A 14,437-nucleotide genomic window follows, 5' to 3' on the forward strand; every position below is an offset into this window, starting at 1 on the left:
AATATTCCTGTTCTTCATACAATGTACAGGGCTCTAATCCTTTTGAATTCTAACTTTTGATTTTGTAGTTTTTTAACAAGAGGCCTAACACTTGCCTCATCTCCACCTCTTAGCCTGGGACTAGGCAGAATTCCCAAAATGTCTATCACCATAGATGAGCTGCAAAAATCTGCTCCAGAAACCAACAGGTGATGTCACCGAAACAATGTCCATGTTTATATATATGGTCTATGCTTTAAACCAGGTCTGTAGGTTTCCAAAAATGGACCAGTTTAGAGACTTCAAATGGTGTTAACGGGATTCCCTGTTAATATGCTGTTTATTAGATTTCACCCCTCTACTGCTGATTCTGTTACTGTTGATGGCTAAATATAAATCTGCCATGGTCTAGCTTTATCAATCAAGATCAATTTAAAAACAGAATGAGATAACCAGATCTCCCCTTTCTCTCCAGTGCACCTGCTAAAAAGATGATCCACATTTGTGTGAGGCCAATTCAATCATGCTGGCAAATGGGAATGTTAATGTGACATTGAAGCAGACAGGGCGTCTGGGTGTGACAGGAGAACATCAAGCTGGGGGCGAGCCAAAAAGACCAACTTTAGAGGTGACCACAGGGACCAATTAAATGGCCCTCATCAATTTTTAATGTCCATGCTGCACCTGTCAGTCAGGCATTTTACTCTTGTACTTGTAAGCAAAACTGATAACATAGAGCACAGCTGCCACAGAAGAGTAAAGTACAAAAAGGCATGTTGAAACATTTATAATTTTACTTTTTAATCTCCAGACTTTGACTTTTATTTGGCCAGACATTTAGCTCCTTTTTTTCAGCTCACTTGATAAGCGACTGCCTCAAATCCTCAGGTTTCCAGTGAACAAAGGCTTCACTTCAGGATATGAAATCTTTCCAAATACTATAGGTATTCAAGCTATAAACTATTTAACCTGCCCAGATCATGGACATTCACTATTAATTAACAAGTTTAATAAAACAACAACGCACATTTCTGAACAATCACAGCACAGTGTTTGGCTGTTTATTTTAGGGAGATTATTCTTTTGTACCACAGCTTATCTGCAGCAATCCAAGGTTACTTCACAGTATCTTACAACAGAATATGATACAAGAACAACCCAGCAATTTGGTGATAATTGATAGATCCCAAGACAATCATATGAAGATACATCACATTTGGAGCCAGAGTCATCTCTTAGCATGTCAACTTTATCTTGTTTTTTTTTTTTTTTAACTATTTTTCCTGTTAACCTCATTCACATCATAAGCAACACATCAAGAAGTCAAAAAGTTGCGACACAGTCAGAGGAACTGGATGATATTTTTTAATTATATTATAGGTATTTGGCAACAGTAATTCTTTAAATGCATCACATGAGTCAGAATGGCAATATATAGCCATATTGATATTTTGTCCCACTCCGATTGCCAACAGCTCTTTCAGGGCCATATTGTTTTTATAAGACATTCAGGATTGACAAACAACATCAAATATTGAAATGTCATGGGTAAATTGCTTTCAAACCAATCGATTGGGTATTGATACATTTTCCCAGCCAGCGAATAAGGTGTGCTTCACTCAGTTGGGTTGAACTGCAGTTGGCTAAGGGCTGACCCTTGAACTGCTGAGCTGAGAATTTGTTGACTCTCTGGGTGATTTTGCTTCTCCACTGCAGTAGGTAATTTACAACCCTGTCTGCTGTAAAGCGTCTAGGGCCAGAGCTGGGATTAGACTGTGACCAGCAACAGAGCCCATGGATCACTATAAATCTCCACTGATTGAATGCAAATTGGAAAAGTACACTTTGTATGTCAGTATACATCATGAGAATAAAGCTTACATGCACACAGCTTGCACATGCCCATTCTCTAAATATGCAAGCCTTATTTTATGTGCATGTGTTTGTATGTGTACATGCAAGTGTTTGCGTGGCGAGTAGGCAAGCAGCAGAAATTTATGGGCTACATAGTGGCTAACACATTTACATTATAAATCTCAATTACATAGCATTATTTGTTTACCAGCCGGCTCAGATGGAATTCTCATAAGGTGCCCTGCAGAGGAGGGTCATAAATTCTTAATAAACTGCAGTGCAGACCTTTGTACAGCACTGACCTAAATCCTGCAGCTCATCTCTGCACTACACTCATTTCTTTAAAATTTAATGAGGCTCTATTACACATATTTAACTGTTTTTCAAAAACCCCAAACTAATCCATGTCCACCTGCCCACCCCTCTGTTGAACACAATACTCACGAACTACAACATGGCTTGACACGGTCCTGCAAAGGAAAATGTGGGGTGAGATGCTGTGCTATCAGTCTGGGACCATCTGCCAATGTGTTTTATATGAGGAGTAAACCCTCACAGGCCCTGCGGGCCAGAGGCACAGAGCGCAAGTGATTAATATGCCTAGGTTAATGAGCAGTCCCAGCATTGCCTTTGCTCTCTGTCTACTGTCAGTATGTGTGCATCTTGGTGGTGAATCACTTTCCTATTGCTGCTGGAGTATGGAAGCCATCCCAACATGCCATACCTTTGCTTAAGGTGGGCCTGTGGCATCTCCTGCTTGGTTAGAGTTACTGCCCTAAATATAAATTGTCTGTGTAAATAAATTAATAAATAGATTTAAAAAAAACTGCCACCTGGCAATTATACTGCTAATTAAAAGGCGAAGCACTCTTAATGGATTCATCTCTCAGGAGGGATGTTCCTCTCTCCACACAAATTCACTCTCCCTTTTTTCTACCTCTTCTATCTCTCCATCATTCTCCTCTCCTCTACCCTGTGTCCATCCCTGCAAGCCCTGGCTGATGTGTTACGGGTGAATGTCGCCTGGACTGCTAGTGTTTTGGTCTCAGCTGAGAGAGAAAGGCTAAGAGGGACAGCTGGATGGGTTCAGAGGCTGGAGGGGTCCACACTCCTGGCAAAGACTGCCATTCCAACAGCCAAAGCTCTTCATTTATTCATACTCTGAGTGCTTCAACCCCCAAAATCCTGTAACAGTGTACACATACACTAACATAAACATACATATGCACAGCATAAAGATAAAGAAACCAGAACTTACAAGCACTTAAGGATGGGAGGATAACATAATCCCCAACATCCAAACACGTGCTTAAAGAGAGGCAGGCCAGTCAACAGCGCTGTTCAGATGTAGGCACAGCCACACACAAACGCACGCTCACACACCTGCACAGTTGCCCATCTGTTATCTTTGGGGGATAACACTGTTTTCATTAAAGTGAATAAGCATCTTCAAAAGCAGCAGTGAAGCATAAAAAGTCACTTTCCAGAACGGCTTATTCCCAATTCAGATGATTTGGATGCAATTAGGTCAGAACAGTTCTGACTTTTACTTTGTGACTGACGTGGACCGGTAACATGAAGGATCTGAGGGCACCTTAAATAAAACATCAGGCATGCTGGGCTCTTGGCGGCCAGCAGCTCATTATGTCAGACTATAAGGGAGATCTGCTGAGAGCTAAAAGCAGATGTTCCGATATGTGCGGCATGTTTCAGACCCCAGTCTGGCACCAAGAACATAAAGCTACTTTGATACCCCTTGATAAACAGTGCTTAACAAATTTATTAGACCACCTGTCATATTTGTCTCAAAGACCATCCAGCATCATGAAGTGCTTTAATGCAGACTCTTTCATTTTCAGCTCTCCACGTTTTACCATTTTGAACAAGAATGAGGGATTTCACACTGAATTCACCCAAAATTGAGCTGGCTCACTGGGTTTCTCTGAGAAGTCAGAAATGAATCAAGCATAACATTCAAGCACTAAAACTCATTTTTCTGTTCAGGAATGCAAGTAAATAACTATAATTTGACATAATAATCAAGAAATATTAATGTGCTTTACTATTTTTTCAGTTTTTTTGTAAATCAGTAAATTTGAAAATTCATGGATAACAATAATAATTATATTTTAGCATTAGAAATATCATTTGGGTTAAAGAGCTCTTACATATTGGTGTATTAACCATTGCAGAAACATAAAAAATAATTTTGGTAATTACCAATGCTATTAATTTTGGGCAGCTGTGGCATAAACCTTACTTTGGGTGGTGGTCCAATAAATTTGTTAAGCACTGTACCTCTGATGTTCTTTAATAATTTAAGAATTAGGGCTAAACGATATTGGAAGAAACAGACTTGAGATGTATGGCATTATTGGGTTTTTTTTTCCAAATAAAGGAAATTAAATCATATAAATTAAGTGCCTTTTATATGTGCATTTATTAAATCTTAATTATTAATTCTAATATTATTTTTATTGGATGATTGTAATTTTTGGATTTTGAATAAAACACTGTACAGCCTTGTTTTTTCATGATCTTTACAATATTAGCCTGTCTTCCTTGAATGTCATCAACCATTTCTGACCACATTCAGTTACTTATGCTGACATGACCAGGCCTTTCAGTGCACCTGATAGTTAAACTACACTCACAGGGTCAAGGTGCTGTTATTGTCACACAGCAGCGCACACACTGCTGCTGTAAAATAAACAATGCTGGGACCAGACTGTAAATTAACCAGCACTGGGACAAGTTGCTGTTTACAGCAGGAATCCACTCAACTAAGATCATTCTCACCTAAGTGTACATCTGCCTGTGTACCTTAAAAAATGGCAGCAGCGTCATCTGTAGCCTGTCATACAGGAGGGACACACTGCTGCTGATCAGTTCTCTGGTCCCTGAAGGTGACTTCAGGCAGATTTAAATGTAGGTAAGCCACAGAAACAAGAAAACGCATGTTTTGGCTGAAATCCAAAAGCACAGAAGTGGCAGCCCGACAGTCGCATGTCCAAGTGATGTAACTGGTGTGCATTTGCACATTGATATGGCGGTAGAAAAACGATGCATCCTTTAGCCCTAGGGAAAATTATTCAGAGAAATAATGAGGGTATTTCTTTTAAGCGCAACATCAGCCCTAACATTACTCTTTTGTTGGGAAAAGGCTATGAAATAAACATAAGCCTTCAATCTATAATTAAACAATGCCTTGTGTAGGCATACCTAGTCTGTTACGAGGCTAATGGTGCACAATGGATTCAAACAGATTTGTTAATGACCAATGAAAATCATTGATATGCATGTGTTGTAGTTGGCCATGAATCATTCAATTTAAAACATCTCATTACTTAACAAAGAGGCTTTCTGTTGTTGTGTTGTTTGCCAACATATCAGTAGAGATGTCAACAACACCAGTAAAAGAGAGACTTCCAAATGCCTCCAATGTTATCGAAATTGAAATCCTACTGCAAACATCCAGAGCCAGCATGTGCCCTGCTGAGCGTGTTCTTGGATTTAAGAGAAGAAACCCACAGCTGGTGCATCTAAACCTCAGAGCCAAGCACCATCTTTAAAGCAGAAAACCTCAATCTGACAACTATGTCTTGTTGCAAACATCAAAACTAAACTCTTCCATGATTTAACAACAAAATGTATACATATTGCAGACACAGAGGCGATGCATCTCTGGCTAAGAGATGGCACATGAATAAGTTGGGGGATAAATCATGTACAGTGTCTCCCTGAGGTGTGGTATAGTGCAAGTATTTAAGTGAAATATGGGGCCATGGATAATTGAATGTGTGTTTCCCTATGTCAAGGACCATAGTCTCTTGGGGAAGGGATAGACGCCGAGAGATGATGGAACTGGGAATTGGGGAGTGGGAGATGGAAGACCGAGAGAAAGAGGAGGGAGTGTTTGATCCTGAAAGAAATCGGTTAAGACTGATAGGGGCTGTGTCATGAATAACACAAATCATAGAGGCTCTAAAGAACTCTGCAGAGTGAACCTTTTACTTTAATTTCTTTAAAAATGACTGAATGAGAAAAAATATAAAACAATAAAGAGAAGCACAGAGACTGTCCAGAGTGCTGGGTTTTGGTAGACATGGGCTTAAAGCAATAAGCACAGAAAATAGTCTTTAAGAAAAGTTTCCCTGGTGATAGTAGTCTTTATAACTGCCTTACATGCAGCACTGCAGAGTGTAACATTTAGAAATAAAAGGAGGGAGTTTCAAGATGCAGTCTGTATTAAAGCTTAGCTTTATCAAACTCACTGAGTACAAAAGCTCACTGCAGTGACAGTTCCTTCAGCAACACAAGCAGTGAATTTGTTGAATAAAAAAGCTATGCTGTTACAAAAAATTAAAAAGGTTGTGATTTTTAGTTGAATATTCAGGACTTACAAGGCCTGAATATCATTTTCAAAGGGGTTATTTCCCTATCTTGATTCTTAACATGGAGAGGATTCATAACGTTGGGGACTGTTTTCAGAAGCTTAGACATAATATGAGCTTATCTAGTAAAGAAACATACAAAAATGAATGCTGATGCCTCCATTTGACTCGCTTGTCGTTATTGCCACTGGGGCAGAGTCAGATTGAGGTTTTACAGCAAGCATTTCTTTATATTTTTATAGACAAGATTCGGAGTAAGCAATATAATTGATTTAGAGTCAGCAGGACGTTTTTCAATAATTTTTGGAACACTACTTGTGCATAAAAAAGTGAGCAAGTACAGTATGAGACACCAGGGATTGCAAAATAAACACAAAATTAGAGTATCTGACAGTAGCTTTAATTATTGGTTTAACCAATGAATTTGACCTGCAATTGCATTTTCTCACTTCTGCAAATTAGCATCAAACATAATATATGCTGTATGTAAATTAGCATCATACATACTGTATGTTACAGTCATTCCTGATCTGATCAGCCTGATGCATCTTTTTACTGCTTCACTTCAGAAATGCACGCACTAATGCAAAATGTATGCAAGGATTGTGGGGAAAGAAAGAGATTATGCACAAGATACTCGATCCTGGAAGGTGATCTTATATCGATAAAAAAATTTAAAATACTTAAATGGTTAGCAACTATACCTGGGTGGACCCAGGTAATCCAGATTTACATTGCTAATTCTGCTACTAATTCATCTGCCCCTTTCTTCCCTGTACTCAACTGTGCAAATGTTTGCTGTGGAATATACTGGGCAGAGTAACAACCTTTGCACATTTATACATTCTTAAGTTTCTGCATTATAAAAGGGACACTGGTGCTTGAGAGAGTAGGAATAGAGAAGTGTGATCTAACCAAAATATAATGAAAACATATAGGTCAGATTTCTTTAGGTTTTGAGTCAGTGAAGTAAATGTAATACTGGAGAATGGTTTGAGGAAGAAATTACTTAATTCCTAGCTTATCATTTTGTAACTTCTGTCTTTTCATTTCTCTGCCTAAAACAACTTATTTTGCAAATCACACATTTTCATTATGTTACAAAGTTGGTGATCTTTTTTTCTGCCAAGCAGGCAGCTAATTTCCCTGTATTTGTCCTTTGTGTCGCTGCACTTGTTGCTAACTAATTGGACCCTGACAGAGTCGATATGGTACATTGATACAATTCTAATTATGTATTGGGGTCTCTAGCACAAAAGGTGTAGTCTACAGCAAACCCTTTGGGATGGAGGTTCATTAGCGACTTACATTGTCAGCAATGGTGCGGCCCAGCTTGTCCATTCTTGATCCTGCCTCCGCAATTTTCTTTGCAGCACTGATGACATCAGACGTATTCTTCAGTGGCCCTTTCCCCCTGGGGAAAGAAAGTGGAAAGATCAGTCACTGTTTCTGATCTTCTACAGCCTCATTTAATATGCAGCTGCAGTATCTCAGTCATAGAGCGTCTGTTTGTTTTGGAAGGTTGTTTTTCGGGCAGAGGCAAGTGTGGATAGAAAAGCGTGACTTGTGGGAATAGTTCAGGGAGACAACACGGAGATACATGTGTATGCTGGTGCACAGATGTTGACACAGTGTTTAGAGATGCTAGCATCATATTGTTCAGTTGGAGAAAACAACATTTTCAGAGCCATTAAATGTAAAGAAGCTGCTTTCATTCTTTAAATAGGACTCCTATACAACCATACTCTTTCAATGGACTATGACCTCACTTAAAAAGGAGATTAAGCCCATTTCTTTTTATTAGTTTAAGTATATGATCAACAAAATAGTGGAATATCTTTTTAAGAAATTGTCAGCATCATCACACTCTGTAAATCTGAGGTAACTGTGATTTAGAAACCCATTATATTATAACAGTTACCAAATGCTTTCTATCTGTTTGGCACCTTTCATTCATGCTGCTTTAAGGGTTTTATCTGAAGGCTAAGACACAAATAGGATTGGTTTATATATTTTGGTTGGTATCAAAGCTTTATAAACTAAAAAATGCACCAGCTCTTCATTAGTATGGTCTTATTCATCCAGGTATATGATAAAGGAAAGCAGCCAAAGGAAAAAAGGCAGTAGCTGAAAGAAATATTCTGTTTAAAGTCTTTGGTCATTGTCCCAAGGCTAAATATCCATTCTTGACCTTTGATGAGCCACATAAAGCCTGTCCCAACGTGGGTCAGGCTAGCCCTGACCTGACCCACTGTAAGCTTGTCAGCCATTCGCTGTTTTGTCTGCCCCCACAAGGGACTCTGGGACACAGTTGGCAAGAGGCGCAAACTGGATTCAAAGCTGCTCTCTCCAGGCTAAAAAAATGAGCCATCCAACCCAGAACAGATGGAATTTTGTGTTCTGTTCTCTTGCCCCCTCTTCCCTCCGCTCCCATCTCCAACCCTTCCCCTCTTGTTTGCTCCCTCTGCTGCTCCACTGTAAAACAAGTCAGGGTCCTCCTGGAGGAGGCCATGCATCAGAGCACAGACTGGCAGCTCTCTGGAGACACAATCCCCTGGAGATGCTGCTAGAGGCAGTGTAATGGGCTCTGAGGGAAAAGGCCTTTGTTAAGCATTTTGAATAGAGTTAATAGTGTTATGTTTTAGTTGTTCAAATTTAAAAACATGTACCATGACTGCATAAGAGAAGCAGATAAAACAGATTGCTCCCTAACCACCGATTTCCTTTAAAATGTCCTTTGCTGTTGCCCTGAGAAATGAAGGCCGGCTGATACATTTCCTCGTTATCTTCAGATCTGCCTCAGTGGCCAAATAACAATAAGGAAAGTGCAAAAGAGGCTGAAGAGCAGGACAAGAGAGCTCCTGACATAAGGACCCTCTAAGATTTTTTACAATGGAATTATACCTGGAGAAGGGACTAAGAGACTTCAGGTTTGGTGACAGCTACGTGCCTCCAGATGGGTGCAAGCCACATAGGGCTGAGCACTCCACAGCACAATGCTCCGAGATAGGTGGCACCCAAATATGTCGCATGTTTCCGAGCCACACATGCCTTATTCATGAGAGCTGTCATACAGCCATAAGCAATTCAGGAGTCAACAAGCATCTCACTCTCTGTAGATTTGTCAGGAGGGAGGTCCAAAACAATTACCTCTTACAGCATTAACCTTGGCAGGGCTTTATGCCAGCTCAAGGTTGAGGGGGCAATAATTTGGGTGCAGGCTGAATTAGCCAGCTACTGACCTTCCCTGTGCTACTGCTGCATGCCTGAGTCAAGGCAGAATGTGAGGATGTATATTCAGCCTGACAAACATCTGTGTGTGCTCTGTCAGATGCAAGCACTGGCAGATACAGTGTGCAATCTTAAATCAAATTAGGAAGTCAAAATATTAAGCTGACAAACTTACTCAGTAACTATGCTACTAACAAAACAGGGCCAGCAACCTTTCAGGCAGCTTTCTTTTGGTTTCTGAGCTGATAAAGGGAATAGAAGAGCATAGCTTAAAAATACATGACATGAGCTCAGTTTTTGCATTTCATTTTAATGCGTTTACAGTGTGTACAGTGCATGTAATGCAAAAGGAGGCATTTACTTCTCTCCTTCCTTGACCCTTTGAATGAATAAGAGCAAACAGATTTTTTTAAGGACTTGTTGTAACCTCAGTGAGATCACTGTCTGTGCTCTTATTTTGAACTCTGCTGCAGCTTTCCAGTATTGTACTGCTGGCCAAAGAGACAGGATCTTTGACCCATTCAGACGATGGAGAGGCTGCATTTCATCGTGATTATGGATGTGACTCAGAGTTAGGCACAAAATGTCTTCTGACTAATTCACTTGAAAATTCAACAAGACACAGTCATACAAAAACAGTCAGGCACAAACAAAATCAGTCAGTCAAAATGATTCCTCACATCCTCCACACAAACAGACATACACAAACACCCAAATGCACTCCCACTGGATGAGTGAGACGAGAATGCAGAGACAGAAATTATGGCTCTCATGGATTAGAGGGTATCAATGTTACCAAATTACATACAAATTCCAGTAGCATGTACATAAAGGCATGCACACCAGGAGACACACACAAATGGCAAAGGTTTGCTCTTAAACGTAACAAGTTTAATTGTGGAAGCCTTTGCATATTTAAACACGGGAAGATTTTATTCTGCTTGGCTAGTGTTGAAGGTGTCGCATGGAGCAACACAGCACTAAACAAAGCTTGTAAAGCCAATGTTCTGCCTGGTAAGGTAGTCCAAGTACTCAGCATGCTTAAGTAAGCCCAAGGTCTGTTTATTATATTTGTCTTCAATTGCAAGTGTACTGCAGGCCTCTTGTGTTGTACAGTAAAATGCAGATCCCAAAAGAATATAGAAAATTATTTAAGGACTTTCTCTAGGGCAGAATATTCATCCTGGAGTTATATATAAATTCTAGTGGGTTTTACTTTGGTTTTCATATAATTCACATTCTGCAAAGGTTCCAGAATGCTTTGCAAGTAGCTTGCAATGCAAGCCAGGAAGGCCACTTTAACGCCTCCCTCTCTAATTATAGAAATTAATCCATGAAATGAACAATTGGTTTACTGTCTAATAAGAAAACTCTATGAAGAGCATTTTTTATTGAACAGAGTCATGATTTCAAAACCAGAAGTAAGCAACAGGGCTGGGCAGAGATTAGTATTGTGTTTCCTCTTCACTTGGAAATGTCCAGTGGGACCACAACATTATGGGGCTCAGGGGTGAGAGGATGGCATTGCAGTTACTGGGGGAGCTTGGGTGACAGAATGTGGAGCTGATGGCAGAGAATAATTTTAGCCTATGACATGTAAACAGTAAAAAACATGAATGAGATACAGCAACAGAATGGCAGCTTCCAGCATCTGTTCACACTTCCTTCTGTAGCAGTCTCTGATGTTTCATCCAGTGTTTCCACAACATTTTGTATCAGGCATGGCAGCTCCATTATAGTGGCTGTCATAGCAAGACATATCCAGTTATACCATAACTATCAAAAACGAAGGAGTTCTCGGTCTTTGAAAACAGTTGGAAATATCTTGTCATGCAAGTACTCAACTGAAAATATACATAATATAGGATTAGTCATTTTAGACATTTCAGAGCAAAGAAAATCTACATAATGTGCCTTTAAGCAGTATTATTATATTAATGTTTCATAATTTCCCATCATAACTGCTTTGATATAAAACTTTGAATCCAACCACTCCCTGCTATAATTAGTGTCTCAGCAACTCATTGACAAGTGTAAATAAAGCCAACCTGAAGAGGCTCTGTTGAGGGGGACTGTCCATTTGAGATTTACAGAGTAGCCAGCTTTTTAGGTGCACCAGAGAGAGGGAGATTTAGCTTTTGCATATTAGGACTGGGGGAGGGTGGGAAAATCATGAAGAAAATCCTACCTACAATGCCGCTTTAGGAAAATGGAGAGCACTGATGCATGAAGAGTAGTGTTAAACTGGGTGCATAGTATTGTGCAGATATGAACCAATGTTGGGAAACAAATGTAGGCTTACTGAGTGATTGCATTCGGCTTAACTTAAACATGTGCTCTATCCTGGGGGCATTTTGCTTGAATTGCACTATAAGAATATTAATGTGAGATATGCAAGAGGACACATACATACCAGTACTCCTGAAGCACCCAAAAATACCAAGAAGATAAAAACAATTTCTGTTCACTTTAAATGTGCTGACAAACCTCAAATAATTCATTCTCATCTCATGAGCCCAGAAGTATCTTGTCAATTAAAACTAGGCATTCATTTACTCTGCTAGAGAGGACACTGTGGATATGATCCAAATGTTAGTCAAACTCACCTGGTGAAATCTGTCATCTCCATCATGATCATGCACATCTGCTTAGCCAACACAATGATGTCATTGCCACTGTCATCCCACTTAGATACTTCAGCATCCAGCTTGCTCTTCTCTTCCTGGAAGCTAGCCACCTGTTCAGCGATCTTTGCCTTCTGCTCCTGGGGCAACTGTGCCATGATAGCCTGAAGGAGGATTTATGGAGAGCATAAAGGGTTAGCACAAGACCTCAACATACTGTTATAGAGGAGGTTTCTGTCTCCAGAGCATTTGACTTTATGTCATCTTTATTGTTTTCAGGGATGCTCAGGAGTTTCCTTACCACAGAGGAACACAGCACTGTATGAGGTCAGGGCACAGAAATACTGGTAGGATGCACTATAATACTGCAATCTTAATCAAGTATTTCATGAAACCAAGTTAGTATATTTGGTAGACTCAGATTTTTTTTGCCGTTTGTAGCCAAAATTTATATCTTTTTTATTTGGATTAATATACTCACTTGATTTTTATACTTTGTGGCTTCCATAAAAGTTTTTTTTTTTTTTCTCCAAATAAATGTAACCAAGACCCATGCTCTAGATGGACTTTTCACTGATTGTCCTAGGTTAAGTGGGGACTGTAATTTTTTAGCTACAAAAGCTTGGTTCAATACAGGTTCACAGCCACAAAGTAATATCAGTTGACATCATTCTGAGGAAATACATTTATTGAACTCCATGCCTCTTGCTACAGAAGGAGATCAATTTTAAGGCTTTTCTTACAGGTGCTTCATATCATCTCTAGCCTGACTTTGCGTAGGATGGTTAAAGGGCAGCCACCAAACAGGCAATCAAGACTTTCAATGAATGAGCTTACGAGGCCAAAGTGGGCAGACACTTAAGAGCAGGAAATCTAATATCATTACAAGAACATTCATTCCATTACTGGTAAATAGGACTGACTCTCTAGAGTCATCCAAGCTTGAACAAAGCTGTTCAGGGCGGTGCAGAGATGAGAAACACCTACCTGACAAAACAGTCTGATAATCTTTAATGAGCATAACAAATAGCATGCAACTGTACTGATGGATCACTACCTACAGGGATTTGAGAGATTAACTTATTACCTTGTTTTCTTTAAATCATTAATGCACTAAGCCTCTCAAGGTACAAAAATATACAATGTCAAAACAGACAAAGCTGTTTGGTATAGGAGCAGATGCTCATACCAACAGAAAGACAAAGGTGGCTTTTGAGTGTTTAAGTTGACTTAAAGTAACAGGACTGACAGAGGAGCCAACTAAGATCACATATGCCTCAGTCGTATCTAAACACTAGATGCATTTTAAAGACATAATGTTAAAATGAAAATAATTCAAACAGATGGCACAGATAATTACAATTTGAAAAATCCCTATTGATGGGAGGATATCATATTAAACATACTATTTCACTGAGTGTTTACTTTTATGCGTCATTTATTTTGAAGCCTGTCAGCGCATGAATAATTAGATTAAGGCAGGAAGACAGAATGGAAAGATGAACAATTGGTTTGAGGACTGAGGTCTTTATGCATGTTTTTGAATTATGTTTAATAACTAACCACACAAAAATGACATTCTTATCAGCAAGAGATGTGGAAGTAAGACACTTTCCACACATACAAGCATTTTAAGTAATTATCAGCAATTGGACAAGGCTAAAAAAAACGATTCGCCAATTCAGATTGATTCTCCGTTTTTGATCAGTTATCAATTCCTATAATCCAGAGAATAATCTTTAAATATAAGCATTCTCCTGGCGGCCCCTTGCGCAACCAGTCACGGATTTACATCGCTCATAAAATGCTTAACACCTGCGTTCGCCTCTGGAAGCCTTCAGACTCTGAGTCAAGGTTTGAAACTAATGTCCAAACATTTTATCCTTTAGATCTGGTGCGTAGTCAATACAAGCGGAATATTCTTCCTCCACACTGTGTGTAAATATAAACAGAAAATTTTACATTAAATCTAATGCTTTTCAGACCCTTTTCAAGACCCTCGTCATGCATTATAAGACTGTTGTGACTTCAGTTTTTCTCTGTTACAATAACACAGTTATATATTTCTGCCGATAGTAAGACAAAAAGAAAATGCCAGTAGTATTTCTAATTTTCAAACTGAGCTTTCTTTGAGATTTTTGAGACTAGAAGACAAAAAACTTAAACCATTAAGTAGCTAAATGAAAGTTCTGAACTTTTTTCTTAAGTGGCCTAAAAGTAGTTACACCACAATTTAGAAGTCTGTTTTAGTCAAGTTTTGCAATGCAGTAACACTAAAAGTAGAACAGCACCTATGTTTTTTTAAGACAGAAAAAAGGTAGAATTTCCCATTTTAGTATATCTATAGTACTCTTT

At 39.2% G+C, this 14,437-nt stretch overlaps 1 protein-coding gene across 3 annotated transcripts in view; it reads right to left on the reverse strand.

Moving 5' to 3' along the window:
• Nucleotides 1-14,437, reverse strand: part of ctnna1 (catenin (cadherin-associated protein), alpha 1) — a 104,128-nt gene that overhangs the window by 11,827 nt on the left and 77,864 nt on the right. For all 3 annotated transcript variants that reach the window (XM_041798009.1, XM_041798008.1, XM_041798007.1), the window contains exons 15-16: nt 12,065-12,246; nt 7,536-7,641 (exon numbers count right to left, since the gene is read on the reverse strand). In XM_041798009.1, coding sequence (XP_041653943.1) covers nt 7,536-7,641; nt 12,065-12,246 — 288 coding nt within the window. The remainder of the gene's footprint in view (nt 1-7,535; nt 7,642-12,064; nt 12,247-14,437) is intronic.

Source organism: Cheilinus undulatus, linkage group 10 (genome assembly GCF_018320785.1).
Source record: "Cheilinus undulatus linkage group 10, ASM1832078v1, whole genome shotgun sequence".
Lineage (NCBI taxonomy): Eukaryota > Metazoa > Chordata > Actinopteri > Labriformes > Labridae > Cheilinus > Cheilinus undulatus.